The sequence below is a fragment of the Centroberyx affinis genome, unplaced genomic scaffold (assembly GCF_046629955.1).
Source record: "Centroberyx affinis isolate AG114_WGS23_722 - 3 ecotype Tasmania unplaced genomic scaffold, CSIRO-AGI_Caff_v1 ptg000269l_1, whole genome shotgun sequence".
Lineage (NCBI taxonomy): Eukaryota > Metazoa > Chordata > Actinopteri > Beryciformes > Berycidae > Centroberyx > Centroberyx affinis.
The window spans coordinates 215,416-233,430 of NW_027278949.1; the positions used below are offsets into that span (position 1 = coordinate 215,416).

The 18,015-nt window shown below is 41.3% G+C and overlaps 1 protein-coding gene across 1 annotated transcript in view; it reads right to left on the bottom strand.

Moving 5' to 3' along the window:
• The window catches only part of LOC139667666 (calsequestrin-1-like), a 32,325-nt gene extending 16,373 nt beyond the window's left edge, over positions 1-15,952 (bottom strand). The window contains exon 1 of the mRNA XM_071547154.1: positions 15,561-15,952. Within this exon, the coding sequence (XP_071403255.1) occupies positions 15,561-15,797 (237 nt within the window). The 5' untranslated portion in view covers positions 15,798-15,952. The remainder of the gene's footprint in view (positions 1-15,560) is intronic.
• Between the last annotated feature and the right edge of the window lie 2,063 nt (positions 15,953-18,015).

Genomic DNA, 18,015 nt, shown 5'->3' on the forward strand with positions numbered 1-18,015 from the left:
ACATGAATTCTTATTATTTTAATACATTATTTCTGAAATCCAAACTCCCTGACCTCCATTGTTTTTTAGGCCTTTTTTGTCCTACTCAATCAGCGTATGAGTCACTCTTTTCAAGTGGTTTTACACTGATGAAAGTCTGATGGGCTGAACTGTCTGCTGCAACTAATTTTTACACTTTTTTCTCTTTTTGAGCACTTTTTTGTTATATTTTTATCATATTTGCACCATGGTGGTTTGAGAATTAAAATCTTCAATTCTTCTAACCCTAACCCTATGAATTCCTGCTGACCCATTGCACCAACAAACTCAGAAACAGGCGCAATATCAACTTTTTCTGTTCATTTTGCATGAAATATGGGCCAAATAAATAAATTAAAACAAAATAAAATAAAAGTGCTATGCATAAAAAAAAGGGGAGAGGACAAAGAATGATTGCAGTCTGTTCTTGGAAGTCTGTCATCCTGCATGATTTTTAACATGAGGAGAGTCAGTGTCAGGATTGGGGTAAGTAATGGGAGGGGTGGAGTTAGGGGGGAGAGGGGGGAGCAGGGGGAGGGGGGTGTAAATTTAGCCTGACAGAAACAGCATGTGGGCCCTGCCACGCACCGCGGGAACTATTTTGGCCGGTCGTCGGGAGCTGCTGACAGGTCCCTCGCTGAGCCGGAGACTCCACGGACACGGAAGCTTCTACCTCTGCTAGCGCTCAAGAAACCTGGACAATCTGTGGTGCCAGACACACTTTAAGGGGAAATACTGCTTACATATTACCATATATCTCTATATCTTTATTTATTATACTGTATATCTTCTCATATTTTTCATAAATTATTTTAATTGCACATATTTTTTCAGATTTTCATCTTTTTCTCAATATGTTCTGCTGTTGTTATTTCTGCACACCCGGCATACATACTGTACAGTCATTTATTTTCATTTTTACTCAGAAATCCGGTAATGTGAGGTCAGTAAACGACAGACAGCCTGCTCATGTTTACCAACCCGGCCGGTCTGTGAAGCTTTATACCGAAGGAAACCAAAGACATTCGATTCGTCACTTCCATTCGGGAAAATAAGGAGAATCCACAGCATGTCAATTAGTGGGAATGAGACACCATTCTCTATTACAGCCCTACTTTGTGATTTAGGCTGATTAGTTGGGTGTATTTTTACATAAAAATCTTGCTTTAGTGCAGCTTTAATGTGCTTTCCTCGCTCACAACTGCTTAATGGAACACACTGCCGTTGATAAAGCCATTAAGTGTTTATACCTAACTACAGTAGAGTGCAGAGGTTTGTTACTGTGCTACTCTATGGGTTGCATTGGAAAATGTACACCCTCCTTTCATTTGCAGAGAGCTATTGAACATATTCAAATGCATGTGCTTCAGAAAGGGACTTGGTATGTCTACTGCAGTCCTTAAAAACTGAGGTTTGCAGCACTTGAGAATGTATGATGTGTAACTTGAATTGTGGTTTTGTATTGTATTTTGGTCAGGGTTCCCTTGCAAAAGAGATGGACATCTTAATAGGGCTCACCTGGTTAAATAAAGGAGAAATAAAATAAAAATTATTTAAGTGATTCCATTAGTGGCCACTGTGGGGGAAGATGACTTGAGAATTGCACTCCATCATGTTCACTCTGCACAATACACCTCTCCTGAATAGGCAAAAAATACACGGCATCCAAGTATCATATTGTACAGTCATATCCTAAGATCATATACATTACTCACCGCACGAACGCACAGTCATGATTGTGATTGATGAAATATATATATTTCTATTATGAGAGGCAGACAGAGAGGGAGAAAGAGAGTCAGTTGCGATGCTATATTGATTGTTGGATTCATTCCTTCACAGCACAAAGAGCACAAACGTTCTCCAAGTTATATAGCGGAAAATCTATCGAATACTTCTGTGATGATACTATTCACCAAGTGATCCACATTGTGAGAGAGCATCAGACGGCAAAATATAGTTTCCACAACAGCTGAGACCCCGGAAATCAATAGGCATAGGATTCTATTTATTAATACTATACAAACAACAGGTGGGTCCTTCAAGAGTTTTCACATGGAACAAAATGATCCGCTGGGAACGCCATTTTGGCCAGCCGCAAACAAACATCTCCAGCTCTGACACTGATGAGATGTCAGCAGAGTATTATACCGGGGACACTTTATCTAAACATAACGCCTGTCACATTTAATCACATCGTAACTGACAAATTAGTTCCCAGTTTAGTCCCCGTTTCACGCCGGATTGTGGCCGTGCAAGGAAGGCAGGAGGGGATCAACTAACTGGACAGTGGAGTCACTTGATTGAGAAAAAATGTTAAGTATTGGCACTGAAACAAGAAACAAGTATTGACTGCAGTGCTACTTGATTGAGGAAAAGCGTTGGCCAGAGAGATGGGTCTTATGATGAGGAATGGAAGCTGTACACAAATTAAGCCCAGTCCTAGAACAAAATGATTATTCTTTAAAGATCTTTATTGTACATTTTTAGGCTTAAAGTCCCCATGAAATGAACTCCCATTACTTTTACGTCCTGGAAAACAGAGTGTCTTTCATGGTGACCTCATGCTGCACCAGTAGGCGTAAATATAAATTTCCAATAAACCAATAAAACCATCAGATTTTTGAGCAATCCCGCCTCTCCGCACCCCTCCATCCAATCAAACTGCCTTTCTCTCCCTGACTCATTTTCCATTAGACTTTTGAATGATCCCTCACTGCATTAAGTAAAGTAAAGATGCCATTTCAGGGGGTCATTCAAAAGTCTAAACCAATGGAATATGAGTCAGGGAGAGAGAGGCAGTTTTATTGGATAGAAATGTATATTTACGCCTACTGGTGCAGCATGAGGTCACCATTAAAGATACTGTGTTTTCCAGGAAGTAAAAGTAGTGGGAGTTCATGAACCACATCTGTGAAAATGACTCTGAGATTGTCAAATTAAAACATGTGAGTCCTCACCGAGCCGGCTAATGGAGAGCTCCTCATAGCCAAACACAAGGGTTTGCGTATTAGAGCGTTACGCCTTTATTGGAACGGGTCACTGACTTAACACCAGTTGAGTAGGAATTCCTCTCTGCTTGTGGCACTAAAATACGCCGCCGAGGAGGAAAGGCGGCTCTTTAAAGATATTGGGACGGAGTCAAAGTTTACCCTGGAAGAAGCAAAGCTGCTCGAGCGTAATACTGAAGCAGTCAAGTGCCTGTTCTGGAGTTCATGAGGTAAGCAGGCCATTGGGACTCGGCCTGTTGGCCCCCGTCTGGTCCGGGATAACTCGAGGTAACGAGATCCTACTTACATTCTGGCTGCTGGGTGTCGATGTCTGTCGCTCAGGATCAGAGTCAATAATAGGATCGGGCTGCCTGCCTGTCAGGCTCTGCATGGGCTGGACACGCTTGGATGGACATTCAAGTTGATACTGACCCCGATTTAGAGGAATTACACTTTCTGTCCCCTGGGAAGTGCGGCGCAGGTTTATTTTGTTCGCTGTTTTACACTAGCAGCAGCGGGACTTAGAAGACCAAAAGAGCAGGACACTTTCAAAAGGGTTTTCAATAGTCACACCGACAATATGAGCCAATACCAACCGCTCCACAGAGCCTCTGTTTAGCACTGTTAGCTAAAAGAGAGGAGCGCTGTGGACATGAGGCCTCAGTAGGTTCTTGTTCTCTCAATTAAGCAAGGCCACAAATTCCAAATGTATTGGAAGCTTGCCCACATTAGCTAAAAATACCCTGATTGTATCTCTCCTTGTAAAATAGAACCACGCATGTACAAAAATTGAAGTTAGGCAGACAGATAAGACAGTGCATGTACTTATATTTGCAAATCAGGGTGAAGTAAAAGACTTACAGCACTTTTATCACGGTCAGATGAAAACCTTGTATCTCTAAAATGTCAACTTTTCAGGAACTAAGGAAAAAACCGCCTGGTTTTCAGTTTGAGCGCCATGCATTTTTTAGGTCATCCATGGGGTTTCGACCCATAGAGGAGCATGTAATTCTTTGAACAACGTTACAACATGAAAATCACCTAAGTTGGAGTTTGCAAGGTTTCCACATGACAACAGCGATATACTGTATGGGATCAAACTATTTCACCTATAATGAAAAGGAAAATATTCCACTTGTGCAGTGAGAGTGTCCAGTTTCCATCCCTCTGAGTGTGACTCTCCTGTCTGGTTTGGCTGATCCTCCGAGTGGGTTCCCTAAGCCCCAGTGATTGACAAAGCCGGTGACCTGGACCAGTGCCACCTCTTCCTCTGGCCTGCTTAGTAGTAAAGCGGTCTATCAGGGGCGAAGTCAGTTAAGGACCTAGAGCAGGAAGTATGAGCACTTGAGCAGTTTGTGAGCTTGGTTCTATCCGACTTATTTTGTAATCAAAACTCTCCACATATTCATGATATCTGAATGTTACTTTATACTTGTGTGGTGTTTTTTTTAAGCTTAAAGGGGTTAAATATTTAAAACGATAGAAAGTACATAACAGTCAAATCTTAATATGTCAGAAGGTGCACTCTACTCAGATAGAACCTTAGAAGTCCAGCTTCATTCCAAAATGAGGTTATTTACCATTTGAAAAGTGTGACACTTAATTGATTTCTGGCATGAAAATAAAGCTCACTCTGAAGTATTATTGACGTTATTAACTATCTTGAGCCCTTTACATACAGAATAGTGCCATTTTACATTAACATTTTAGAGGTAATTATCTGTGATTTCTAAATATTGAGCAATGAACATCATGTTCATCAGACTGTGTGTTTCCAAAATGGATATATAACATGTTGGAATGATTGGGATTGCTGCTTGCCTCTTTACATATTGTAAGATGTTTAAAACAGTGTTTGGAAACAGGATTGAGGGCATGTGTAAAAACCAAGACAACTTCTCTTGTGTAGAAAAATGTAGGTCTTTATTTTAATGTTTAATGCCATTAATGAGAGCTGTGGGCTGACAAAAGAGCTGCAGAACGGCAATGAATGGAGGAAACATATAATCCCATACTTAACTTCTGGTAATTAGTGAATGTTTCTGTGAATGGAGGGATTGCAAGTGCAACACAAGTCGGGATTGTTGGTGTAGTTGCTTTGAGGCAGTTTGGAGAAATGTTACATCATGCAGTTTCAATGACAGGCCCATTAACTGGACTGAATTAACCACAGAATCCACAAGTATTTAAGATATGCTCTACATTATTCTATATAATCAAGCCCTTGAGTCCCTTCATTGATGAATTGGGAGCCTGAGCTGACTCACCTGCTCTCTCTGTTTACTTAGTCCTGCAAGCTAATTTAAACCTTAACTACATAAGCGGTTTCATTGGATAGAAAGTGCTTTACTTACTTTCTACCCATTTTGGGGGGAAAAGTGTTATCTGAGATTCATCTGAATGAATCAATTCATTAATTTTGAGATGATTCTGTCCTCAAAAACATGTTTTGTAAGCAAAGGTCTTATGATGGCATTACCTTAGTAGTAATGCATAAGTGTAAGAATAGGTGACATTTTTGTTAAATGTTGGCTATCTCATTTTGGAAGGAAACTCTTCATATGCTGTTGTGTTGTAATACTGGACTTCAGACTATAATCAGTCAAGGTTCAGTTCTGTTTTTTGTGCCAGAGGAATGCAAAACAGTGAAGACATTTTTGGAAATCAAGGTGACTCAGCAGGCAATAGTACATTCAGATCCAGCTTATGATCAGCTGTATTGTACATATAATCCCCGCTCTCTCTCTATGTTTTCCTGGCTTCCCTCCTTTGATACTATCTGCTAAAGCACATCTGCCAATAAATAAAAAAAGAACCATAGAATTTATTCTCCTGCTGAAAAGAGGAGGAGCTGAAGAGTTGTCTTTGTTAGTGGTTGCCACGGCGACAGCCTGACCTTTTCCCAGATCTCTCAGTAGATGGAGGGAGATTAGAGAAGACAATGCAGAAGCCTCCTTCACACCCTGAAGGTTGTCAGTGCATTAGAAATGATTCCATAATACCATGTGTTGGCTCGCCGTGTGCACACCTGTCTCACCTATCTCAATCATGAGCCTTATTTCATGCTAATAGAAGTATAGAATACTTTCATGGCACTACAGCTCTGACCATTGCTCTCTTCACTAAGCGTTGCTTGTGATCCAGGAATTGAAGCGTTTTCTGCTGTTGCACTCATTGTAAGTCACTCTGCACAAGAGCATCAGCTAAATGTAAAAAATGAGACTGTAAAATGTTCCCTTTCATAATACATTGGGTATTTGCTACTGCACAGAATTTCAGAAATTGCTATGAGAGGCATTTAAAAAAAAATTGACGTTGTACTTATTCAACCTCATATTCAGACTTGGCACATGGACAACATCACCAAAGTGATAAGCCAAGAAAATCTAACTTCTACCATGACATCGACATAAAGTTGCAACCCTGCAGCAGCAGTGAATAAGGTCCAGTGTGTAAAGTGTATCAAAAGTTATCATGCGAGTTCTGAGTATGATCGATTATGTTAAAGGTCCCCTATGATTATTCAAATTATTATTCAAATTTCCCTCTATTTCAGCACATACAGTATATGTTCAAAGATATTTAAAAAATACACTGTTCAAATTTGATTTTGTTTGTTTGTGATTGCATTGTTATATTTCAGACTAACTCCAGGAAACGCATCACAGCTGGACTTGGTCATGATTGGCTCCCCTCACTAATATATTACTGAAATATACTGAAATATATTAGCTGCAGTCTGTCCAATCAGGACAGATTGCAGAATCTGAACTGGAAAGCCTCCACTGGGTTAGGGTTAGCTGGTGTTGTCAACCAATCAGGATCCAGTATTGTGACTGTTCTGCCTGTCAGGGCTTAATTTTCTAATTCATTCAGTAAATAAAATAAAAAAATACCCTTTTAACTAAATTACATACAGAGCCATAGTATATATGAAAACACAATAACATGAAACAAATCATAAAAACTGAACAATATGGGACCTTTAAGATGATGTTTCTGCTTTAATAATGTTATGTCAGAATTCAGGGTAGAGGTCATGCTTTAACACGATGTTATGCACTGTACTGTCTATATTACATTATGATATGTACTGAACAACACACTGCAGCAGCTGCAGCGTTGCATTATTTTCATCCAAGTTGTATATCGTGTGTCTATGTGAGTTGTGGATAGGAGAGAATGACATTAAGGAAGGGGTGAATAAGGCGTGGCCACTGCTATCAGTTCATTTATTGAAATACCACAGTATATAGGGCACTATAGCGGGGTGTGTGTGTGTGTGTGTGTGTGTGTGTGTGTGTGTGTGTGTGTGTGTGTGTGTGTGTGTATGGGGTGGGGGGGGGGGGGGGGTGCTATGTTGGTAAAGAGGGTGCTGAGTAAAAGAACACTGCAATCTGAGCTGTGTGCAGTGCAGTGATTGATGTGTGTGGGCATTTACAGTATGCCGAAGGTCAGAGTTCAAACCTAGTTGACTGAATGGGACACTGCCAGAGAGAGAGAGAGAGAGAGAGAGAGAGAGAATGCAGACGCACCAGAAAGAGGCTGATCAATTTTAAAAATGATCAAAATTAGATGAGGACTTCCCCTAGACTGTTAGGTCTCATGGCCAAATCGAGAGGTGGACTTTGATATTTTAAGACAGATTTGTGGTGTGGCTTTAGCTGTGTGTTATTATCATGCATAGTGTGGGGTCAAATTGCTATTTATTCATGGGTTTCCTATGCTAACAAACTCCTATTTTTACCTGAAAGAATATCTCCATTTAATATAGAACCCAATTGTTGTAAAAAAATACTGTCATTCTCTTTTTTTTAATGGTATTTTGAAACCTTAGTATATGATGTATAGTATGTATATGGTGTGGTAAACAATGTATATGAAGTATGTACAGTCTCATATGTACGTCGCTTTGGATAAGAGCGTCTGCCAAATGGGAAAATGTACAGTATACGTATAACACAGTATAGGATGTATATGATGTGTATGTACATGTATGATGTAGTATGGTATATGACATGTATATGATGGTATGTAAAGCCCTTTGAGACTTAATGGTGACAAAGGGCTGTATAAAAAAATGAACAAAACAAAAAACAAACAAAAAAAACCTTGGGAAATAGTGCTCTAAAGTGGTAAAGTTTAGTAAGAACTGCAGGTTTGCCACATGGGGAGTCAATTAGAGACCAACTTACTTTAATGATTTATCTTTTAAAGTTTTCATGATTCAAGCAGGAAAACTGGAACAAACATGAACAAGCATCAGGTGCTTTTCTAAAGGGGTGAAGGATAAATTCGTGCCTCCGAGAGAGTGGAAATATCACAAATTAAAGCTCACTTATTTCTTACAGTTACTTATCTAAGGGAGGGATCCACTGCACCAAGTAATCATCTCAAAACACACCACAGTTTATCGACATAAGAGGTGTCTATTTGAGGGAGCAGTTGTAATGTCTTCTTTCTCTGTTTCTTTGTCTGCCCATGGTTTTAAGGCCAAGGATCACAATAGAAATACGTCTTTGACAATTTGTAATGAAAAAAACTAAAAAATAAATTGAGATGCCTGTAAGCAGTGTCTGAAATTAACTTTTTATTCTCACCTGCCAGGTCTGGTACACTAAAAAATGAACCTGCTAAGAATAATTTTTACTGGCCTAAATAATTAATATAAATCTTTTATAAAAATCTCTCACCCTACCCATTTTCAAGGCTCTTTCATGTACAGAAGCAGTTACTGTTTGTTAATTTAAAACTTGCTCACTCACAGAATGGAACCTGAAAATGTCCATGGAGTTATCACTTTGTCACCTTCAAATCACTCTTGGGCTATTAATCCCAGGGTAATATATCACAAATTATAGGCAATAAAAATTTGACTGCCACTGGGAATGCTGTTGTAACCTGCACAGCAACTTGTCTCTTCAACACTTAAAACATGAGGAAAGTTACAAAAAAAGTAACAAAAAGTTATAATCTTTTCACTCTATTGATTCAACATTCAACTTCTTGTAGTCATCATTTACAGTCAAAACCCAGATTCAGGCTCCAGCACACATTTACTGCCCCACAGATTCAAGTTGTAGTTATGCAAACATTTTTCAGAAGCAGAGCTGCTCTACCGGCAGAAACAATCTCATTGGTTGAGATAAACCTCAGTGGGCGGAGCCAAAGATCCACAGCTGTTCGGTGCAAAAGTTAGCTAACTGGGAAATTTCAATGGGAAAGAAGGAACTTGGGCCAAAATGTAAAAAACAAAATATAAATGCTTCTATTTTCCCTTCATTCATGACCACGGCATTCATGATGTTACTAGCTATAGGCTAGTATGGCTAGTTTGTACTTAGAGGGTCAGCTGGGCTAATTAGCTAACCTAAATAACAGTATTGCAGCATTTCATCTAACTATTGTTCCTTAGCCAGAAAAACTGTTCTTGCTTGTATCACTTTAACTTTTATCTGCAACTGTACCTCCTCTCTCTCCCTCATTCTCTCTCCGTCTCTCCTTCACATACACACAAACACACTCCCACACAAAGCCCAAAAATACATATTTTATATAAACCAGTCACTCCATTTTGATCGCCTGTACGCACAGCAACATCAACATCGACTTCACAACTCGTCCAGGGAGGCTTCACCAGCAGGGGTTAACCAAAGCAGTTGTGCAGTCAAGGGTAAATGCAGTTATAGATGCTATGCCAGTAGGTATAATATGATAATCCCACTTATCAGCCTAGTTACCATTGAAATATATTATATAGTCAGAGTGACCAACCCCTGACCACCAGGGCTGTTTGATTCCATACATTTTAGAATCAACTCCAATTCCGATTCCAAGTATTGGGAATCGATGGAGTCGATTTTTTCTTGATTATCGATTCCAAAAACTAAAAACATAGGGGGTGCAAGCAGATATTGTAAAATAAACAGTGCAATATTAATATTAAAAGCCCGTCTTTTGTCACAATATTTGACATCTTACTTTGTTTTCATCTTTCTCTAAACTAAAATACGGCCACACCACCGATGTGTGTGGTGTAGAATTAGGCATTTTCTTACTACAGTCAGTCCAATACCTGGTCTAAACTCTCTCTCTCTCTCGCTCTCTCAATCTGTTGCCGGGCGAACTTGAGCCGCTCTGGGGTTCACTCATTTCCTCACATTTTTCTGTACTGTGTGGAATGCCTAGAATTGAAGAATCGATCCACGACATAGGGGAGGCAAACCTCCTAAGCTCCCACTGCTGTGAGGACATTCTTCGTTTTATTTTCCAGAGACAGACTGAAGATGACTCCAGCTGGGGTCAGAGGTGACATATAAGACATATTTTAGCTGTGACAGGGTAACTCTTTCCAGCGCACAACCTTTTTGAGTGGAAGATGCTGAGTTTGTTGGTGATCTGTATCACGGTGTCGCTTGTGTGTGTGTGTGTGTGTGTGTGTGTGCGTGTGTGTCCATCTGACCAGGGTTTTCGTTTTCAGGGGATGAATACGGGGGTCATGCTACCTCTCTTAACTGTCAGGATTTCTGGTGTGTCTGCATTTTCTCTCTCTCTCTCTCTCTCTCTCTCTCTCCCTCTCCCTCTCTTTCTCTCCCTCCCTCTCTCAACTTGGCACTTAAACAAGTTCAAGAGTAGACGTAACTAATTGCATTTACTCCTGTTACTGCAATTGAATAGCTTTTTTGTGTACTTGTACTTTTTTGAGTCAGTAATTTTACTCCTACTTATGTATGTTTTTGCTGAAGTATTCAACCCCAGCTACATTTTAAATCACATCCATTACAGACTTCAAATTTTGTGGCTGTCCATATAAGCAACAGAAACTGGACCAACGTGAATTGGCCAGTTGTGGAGCCTTTCACAGTGAAAGTTGAGTCACCAAAGAAGAGAAGAGGAATCTGGCTTTACTTCATTTGCGCACTTTATTTTGTAATTTCTAATTATTCCAATTAAAAAGAATCAAGCTTAACTCTGACTTCTCGTCCTTTTAGAATCACATGGAAAAGATCACAGCTAACAACGTTCTCTTTTCTAAAAAGTGACTCAGTAACTTTTACTCTGATTACATTTCAAATTAGCTACTTTTTACTTTTATTTAAGTATATTTTTACACCGGTCATTTTACCTCTACTTAAGTCAAATTTCAGCATGGTGACAGTACTTCTACTTGAGTAGGATGTTTAAAACTCTTTCCACCCATAAACAAGTTAGTCATGATTTGCACATCACATGTCAACATAAGCATTCGTATGTGCTTGTCCATATTGGAGACACTACCAGAGCTCATGCAATGCCCCATATATAACATAACCTACCTAACATATGCTAAAAGGTGGATGCTTTCATGCACCATGAGTAAATATATTTCCAGTATGGGTGGACCCAAAGGGAACTGTATGCTTAACTCTAACTATTGTTAGGTCTATGCAATACCTATGGAGTTATACATGACCAACCATCATCACAGGATGCAAAACAAGCAATGGCAATGATCCTGATTGTGTGTTTGATGTTTAATGTTTAATGTTCAGGCTGAAAAATACAACTAAGATTCTTCATCACTCCATGATCTAGTTATAGCAGCGCCTAGAGAGATATTCTGTAGACTAATTTGTTAAATCAGACTCATTCTGCTTCTATTCATAGCCCGAGCATCAAAGGGGAAGCTGTGGTCTCATAAGATGGAACAAGACATTAAATTACTCTTTCCTGTGCGCCGGAGAGCATCAGTGAAAAAACTAGAGGAACTAAAATATCCCCAAATTATCAGCTGTGGAACGTGTCATGGGAAAGATTTTCAGTGTACAGTCACACAACCTGAAACCAAGCTGTGATTGTATTGTAATTAAGACACAGACAAATCAATTCTGTCAGTGTCTACAATTATGTTTCTACCAAATGAATTGAAAATGAATACATCTGTTTACCCAAACTCCTCTACCATCACACACACTCTCACACAAACACACACACAGTCTTGGCTTTAACAAAGGCAATTAAGATTTGATTCCCTCAGCCCTGCAACTTAATAATTCATATTTCCTGATACATGAGTGGTAATGGCCAGCTATTTTCAGCATCCCCTCTGAGCACCTCAAGAGCTCATTCCTGATTGGCTGAATGGCCAAGACTGGCAGGAAGTCAGCTGTGTGACAGTCCAAGGGGGAACCTGCTCCAGTCAGTATCTCTTTCTCGAGCCAGCCTGCTCAGCTTTGACGGCCAATGGATCACATGCGAAGACTCGGGTGATTGACTGTGATCGACAGGTCGCTGATTACGGGCCAATAGCAGGCGGCGCTGCGGCTCTGTGGACAACCTGCAGCCTCGCATTGGCTGCTCCGGCTCCAAAAAATGTCAACATGGCTGCGATCGTAAGCCCAATCTTTTGGCTTCAAAACGGCCCTTCAGAAACCTATGGGTGACATCACACTCACTAAATTCCTCTTTTTTTTTTTTTAAAGTATATGTTAGTAACACAACAGAACAGAGCAGAGCAGAGTGGGGTGTGTTGTGTTGCTGAGCAGCCTGGGAAAGCTGTCAGAGCAGTAATGGAGGTGAGATATGGCCCTCAACTCTCTGTCTCTCCCTGGAGGGCTTTTAGCCTCTTGCTAAGCATGCAGCGCTGTCCCAGGCTATTTACAGAGGTGACTTATGCAGGCTGGTGTAAGGCACACTGCCTCTGTAAGAGGACACTGCTGCCCTGAGAGGCAGAGAAACACTCTGGCTGGCTGTGGGGCCGAGGTGGCCGCTTGTGAGCTGGCTGGTCAGAAGGAGGTTTTTTTTTTTACATTTATTTATCCAATGAGAGCATGCTTGGTCTTTATCTATTGTTGGCCACTGAGCAGCTCCACTAGAGCAGGAGTGCCTTGCTCAAAGGCAAGGAGGAGGCACTCATTTACTTTCCCCACCATGACTTTCCAACTTAGTCCTAGTATTTGAATTGGTGGCTTTCTGGTCACAAGCCTGCTTCTCTATCTACTGCTGCTCTCAGGCTAGCTGGCAGGTGGATTGATAATGTGATGCAAGATATCTGTAAAGAGGAAATCAATCAGTACAACTCTGCAAAGCATGTGAGCGCACATGGGAGCCACACTGAGAAGATGAAAAGCAGTGATGTTTCTGCCCCTTGATTAGTGTAGATCCCTTGGTACGATGTCTGTGCAAAATGTGAGAGAAACACCACAAGTTAGACATTTAAATAGTGTGGTGGAAAGTGAGGGTGGGCTAACCTTTACCAAAGTTTTACTTGCCTAAACCTAAACCTTTGAGGCTGTGTTGGTTAGTGGGTTTGGGATCGAACTTGGTCTAATAGGATTAGGCACCAAATCCCCGGGTTTAGATGAAAAATTCAGATAATGTAAAGTAAGTGGTCAGTCACAGAAAAAGCACTTTGGATAACAATGTCCATCAAATGGCATATGTTCTGTTATGTATATTATATGGACTTTAAAATGCTTTCCTGTGATTGTCAATTCTTCGTAACAGTCAAAATGAAAAGAACTGTGCTCAGGCTGAGAAGTTCTTGGAAGCTTTTAGAAATACAGTTGGGTGCGTGAGGTACAATGTTGTGTGTGTGTGTGTGTGTGTGTGTGTGTGTGTTTGTGTGTGTGTGTGTGTTAGGTGAGGAAAGGCAGACAAATTGGTTGTGTGGTGATGTGATAATCTGAACCTGACTCTACCCAGTTGCTGAGAGCAGCAGTTTTGCAGATTGTCCCTTTCTCACACAACACTTTCTCTCTGTCTCTCTGCCTGTTTCTCTCTCTCTCTCTCTCTCTCTCTCTCTCTCTCTCACACACACACACACACACACACACACACACACACAAACAAAGCATACCTGACGTATGTAAAATCCATTACAAATCAGTAACCAACATTCCCATTTCTTTCACTGCCTTGTTGTGTGACTGTGGCCAAAGAAGAGCTGTAACCTACAGATAAATCCAATATAAGAAACTCTGTTAGTTTGATGCATGACCATTAATCACTAAAATATGCCTAGTAATCTCAATAGATCCATATCCATAGAGTCTTTCCCTTTGGCAAACTACTGGCCCATTAGAAAGATCTGCTGCTTAATTTTATCTCTGGAAAATAGCATATTTCAATATTGTATTAATTGAGGATCATTGATATCTGAATTGAGAGGAGAATGAGAATCGGAGAGTGAGAAGCATGATATACCAGAGACAATCCAAGGCTTGTTTCTCAGGAGCAGAATTTCAAAAGTAGAGAAAATAGTCAAATTGTCACACTGATTTTAAATAAAACTCATCTTAGTCTAGGAGAAGTAAATGAGAGGAAGAGGAGATCTGATTTAGGATATTGCTTTCCTCTGGGGAATTGCATTTGAAGTTTGTTTCAAAATGAGATATCTACCATTTGGAGAGAAAAAAATGACACCTTCTATTGCAAAATGGTTGGTAGCACAAAATTAGATTACTTAATGGTACAATTATAGAGGACAGTAGCTGAAATTAAGCCCTTAGTCGACAAAATGATAACACTTTACCAGATTAGATCCTCATTTTTACAGATACTGAACAATGAATATGAGGTAAGGATTTATTTTTCCAAGATGGATAGCGTTTTGGAAAAGAAGTCAGCAAGTCTGCAAAAGCAGATCGCACGTATCTGAGCTCCCTGCTGCTGCCTCCCATTGTGCACGCCGTGATTTAGTTTTGCAAAAACTTTAGGGTCAATATCACTAATTTCATCTTCAGAATATATGATTTCTAATGCCCTAGTACAGTTTGTATTAGTGCTGCAGAGGATTGCCAAAGATGACAAAGGTGATCGAAAGACAATGTAAATGTTCAATCAGTTTCCATTCTTTGTCCATGGAGCAGTTCCAGGCCATGCATCAGTCTGACAACACAATTTATAATGCTAGTTCCTTTATTTCTACTTTTGGGAGAGAAATGTTCAGATTCATTAGTATTGATTGGGCTGTCGTCGGCCATAAGTGTTAAGCATATGAATTCATAAACAGGATGGCAATCCCCTCTAATGAAAGCATTATCTCCAGTTCTGGGACAATTTTTATTATTATTAACTCTGAAATCCTTTCATTTTTACTTTAGGTTGATACCTTGGGTGGGTTGTGTTCTTTTGGGGCAATGTGTCTGGTTCCATTGTGTCAAGACGAGCTCAATCAATCACAGATAAGATAGTAGTCCCTTATCAATTCCTCCCCCCATCCTCTTCCTCCTACGCCCACATCCCCCCATCCCGCCTCCTCCCACGGTCAGTATCTATCCAGTCATACTTGGCAGGACGCCACACTGGAAGCGTCCATGAATCCCCCAATTCGACCTTACCCAATAATCTGCACCTGTTTTTTCTGATTTCCTCCTTGGCTTCACCTGTCATACAGCTGTAACTCCACTCGGCTGAAACCCTAACTGCAGAATTCATGACTGCATCCAGGATTCCCCCTCTGGAGCCAAGTCCTCCATCTGAAACCCCTTCCTTCCCTCCCTTCCTCCCACCATGACCCTTCCCCCAACCGGGGCACAGATCCATCCGGTGTCATGCTTGGCAGAGACCCACCTCCAAGGCCAGCTCCTCTATCTGAAACTGCTTCATGGCACTGCGGTTCCCATCCACATTTTTGTGGTAGTAGATCACCATCACATCGTACTTCTTCATGACGGACTTGTAGTTCTTGCCGCTCAGGTGGTGCACGCGGTCTTTACCGTCATACTCGGGAACTTGCAAGCCCATCTCCCCCCAGGACAGGGTCCCCAAAGAGAGGAAGACCCCCAGGAACACCCAGCCCCACTTCATGGTGATCGTCGCCTGGTGGTCACAACACCGCCTCTTCTCAGAGCCTTAACAGGTGAACTGCCGGTCGGTGGGGTAGAAAGGGAAAAAATATACAACACGAAAATCTTAAGGTTCCTAATGAGAGTTGGTCCGCAGCAGGGAGAATTAGGAACAAAGTCCACTTCCTATCCCCACCGGCTAGAGAAGAGCAGGTCGGACAGTGAAGCCCTCCCTTTTAAAAAAGAACTACACGTGGGTCTGCCGACGCCACTGGTCGAGCGAGGGGGGCGGGGCAATTTGAGGACATGAGTCAGTATGTGAGGGGGCACAACACGGGTGCTTGAGCCGTGCCCAAGCCGGAGGGGCTGCCAAAAAAGTTGGAATGACAGTGGGAGGGAAGGGGGGGAGGGGGTGGTCAGAAAAATAGCAAATGGGTGGTAACATGGGAGGAGCTATCTTTAGGTCACACGGCCACCTGTTTGAAGCTGTGGCTGCAAAAAGAGACAGTGATCAAGATCAAGGGAGCGAATGCAAGAGCAAGAGTTCGAGCAAAGTGGGAGATAAGGCGTTGGGGCCGGGGGTGGAGGGGGGTGAAGAAAGTTAGGAAGGAGGGGTTTGAGGGCGAGAGACACCAGCTAGTGTCATGGAGGGTTGAAGGTATCGATGGATGCACGATGAGAGCGGGAGGAAAGGAGGGTGCCAAGATTCCATTCCCATATTAAGTTTTGTGGAGGAGACCGGCCCTCGCTAAAAATAAGGCCTCTGTGGAACAACACTGTGGACAAGATGGCTGCCATGGAGTCCACGCAGAGGGTCAGAGTGTAGAGTTGCTCTGTAGGTGCAGATCAAGCGGCCAGAACCACGGGTGAATTTTGAAGCCAATAAGGAAGTGGCTGCAGGTGGCAATTCCTCTAACGCCTGCAAGAGGCCGGCTCCAAAAGGACTCGGCCCAACTCCACGCAAGTCAACGGGACCACAACCCAACTTCTGCTAAAATTATATATACAGTATATAAGTGGTTCTGGTATCAGTAGCAAATTTTTCTTCTTCTAATGTGTGTCCTTATGGGGATTTTTAAAAATAATTGTGTCATTAACAGGATATAATGGATTAAAACGGGGTTGTCAATCACTGGACAAGCCAATCTCCAGGCTTCAAAACAACCCTTCAGAAACCTATGGGTGATGTCACACTCACTACGTCCATCCTTTTTTACAGTCTATGGTACAGATGAGTAGGGCACATTTTCCTTGCATTTAAAATCCCATTACTTCTTTGAAAATGGTGTATCTTTAATGATGACCTCATCATGTACCAGAAGGCGTACATTTCAAAATTCTAACCAATATAACGACTGCAGATTTTTTAACAATCCTGCCACTCCGCCCCTCCCATCAAATCAAACTGCCTTTCTCTCCCTGACTGATACCCCATTGGTTTACACCTTTGAGTGATCCCTCCTCACATTATGTCCCGCCCCAACATCCTGTTTCAACAGGAAATACGTCATATTACAGAAGCGAGATGCTCTCAAAATGCCATTTCATTGAGACTTTAACTTGTCCTGATGTTAGCCATATCAACTTTTACATGCAGATGCTGTAGCCGTAGCATGCTAGCATGCTTACTGCTGCACTCTGGGTCCATCCCAAAGAGGAACTGTTTGGAAAATGCAAGTTTTGCTCTCAGCTGTTGTAAGTTATCATAATGGTCTGGTAGATGGCGAGAGACATTAGAATTTTGTTTGAAATTTACCAATTTGGTCCCTCTGTATAACCGTATAACTATGATTAATGTCTGTCATTTGCAGAATGAATGCAAGATGGGAGACTTCTTCAGTGACTACCTGTATTTGGGAGCAAAATGGCAACATAAACATTGTTATGCTAATAGGCATGAAGTTTGCTGTTTCCTGATGGACTGTCTGTATCCAGAATTTATTTGTACAACATACTATATTAAGCTGAGAAGCCGGGGGAAGAATAAAACTTGTCTCCAAGCAGGTCAGAGGCATCAGGAAGCCACTGGCTCAGTAGATTAGAGTAATCAATTACAATAAAGAAACAAAACTGACAGATACACGGGCAATATTGTCCAAAGATCATCATTGTTGTGATGCATCTTGGGAATGACACGACACTCCCTGGCTTCACATCAATAAATTATCAAGTTACATGGCAGTTTCCAGTGTTTGAATGGAGAGAGAGAGAGAGAGAGAGAGAGAGAGAGAGAGAGAGAG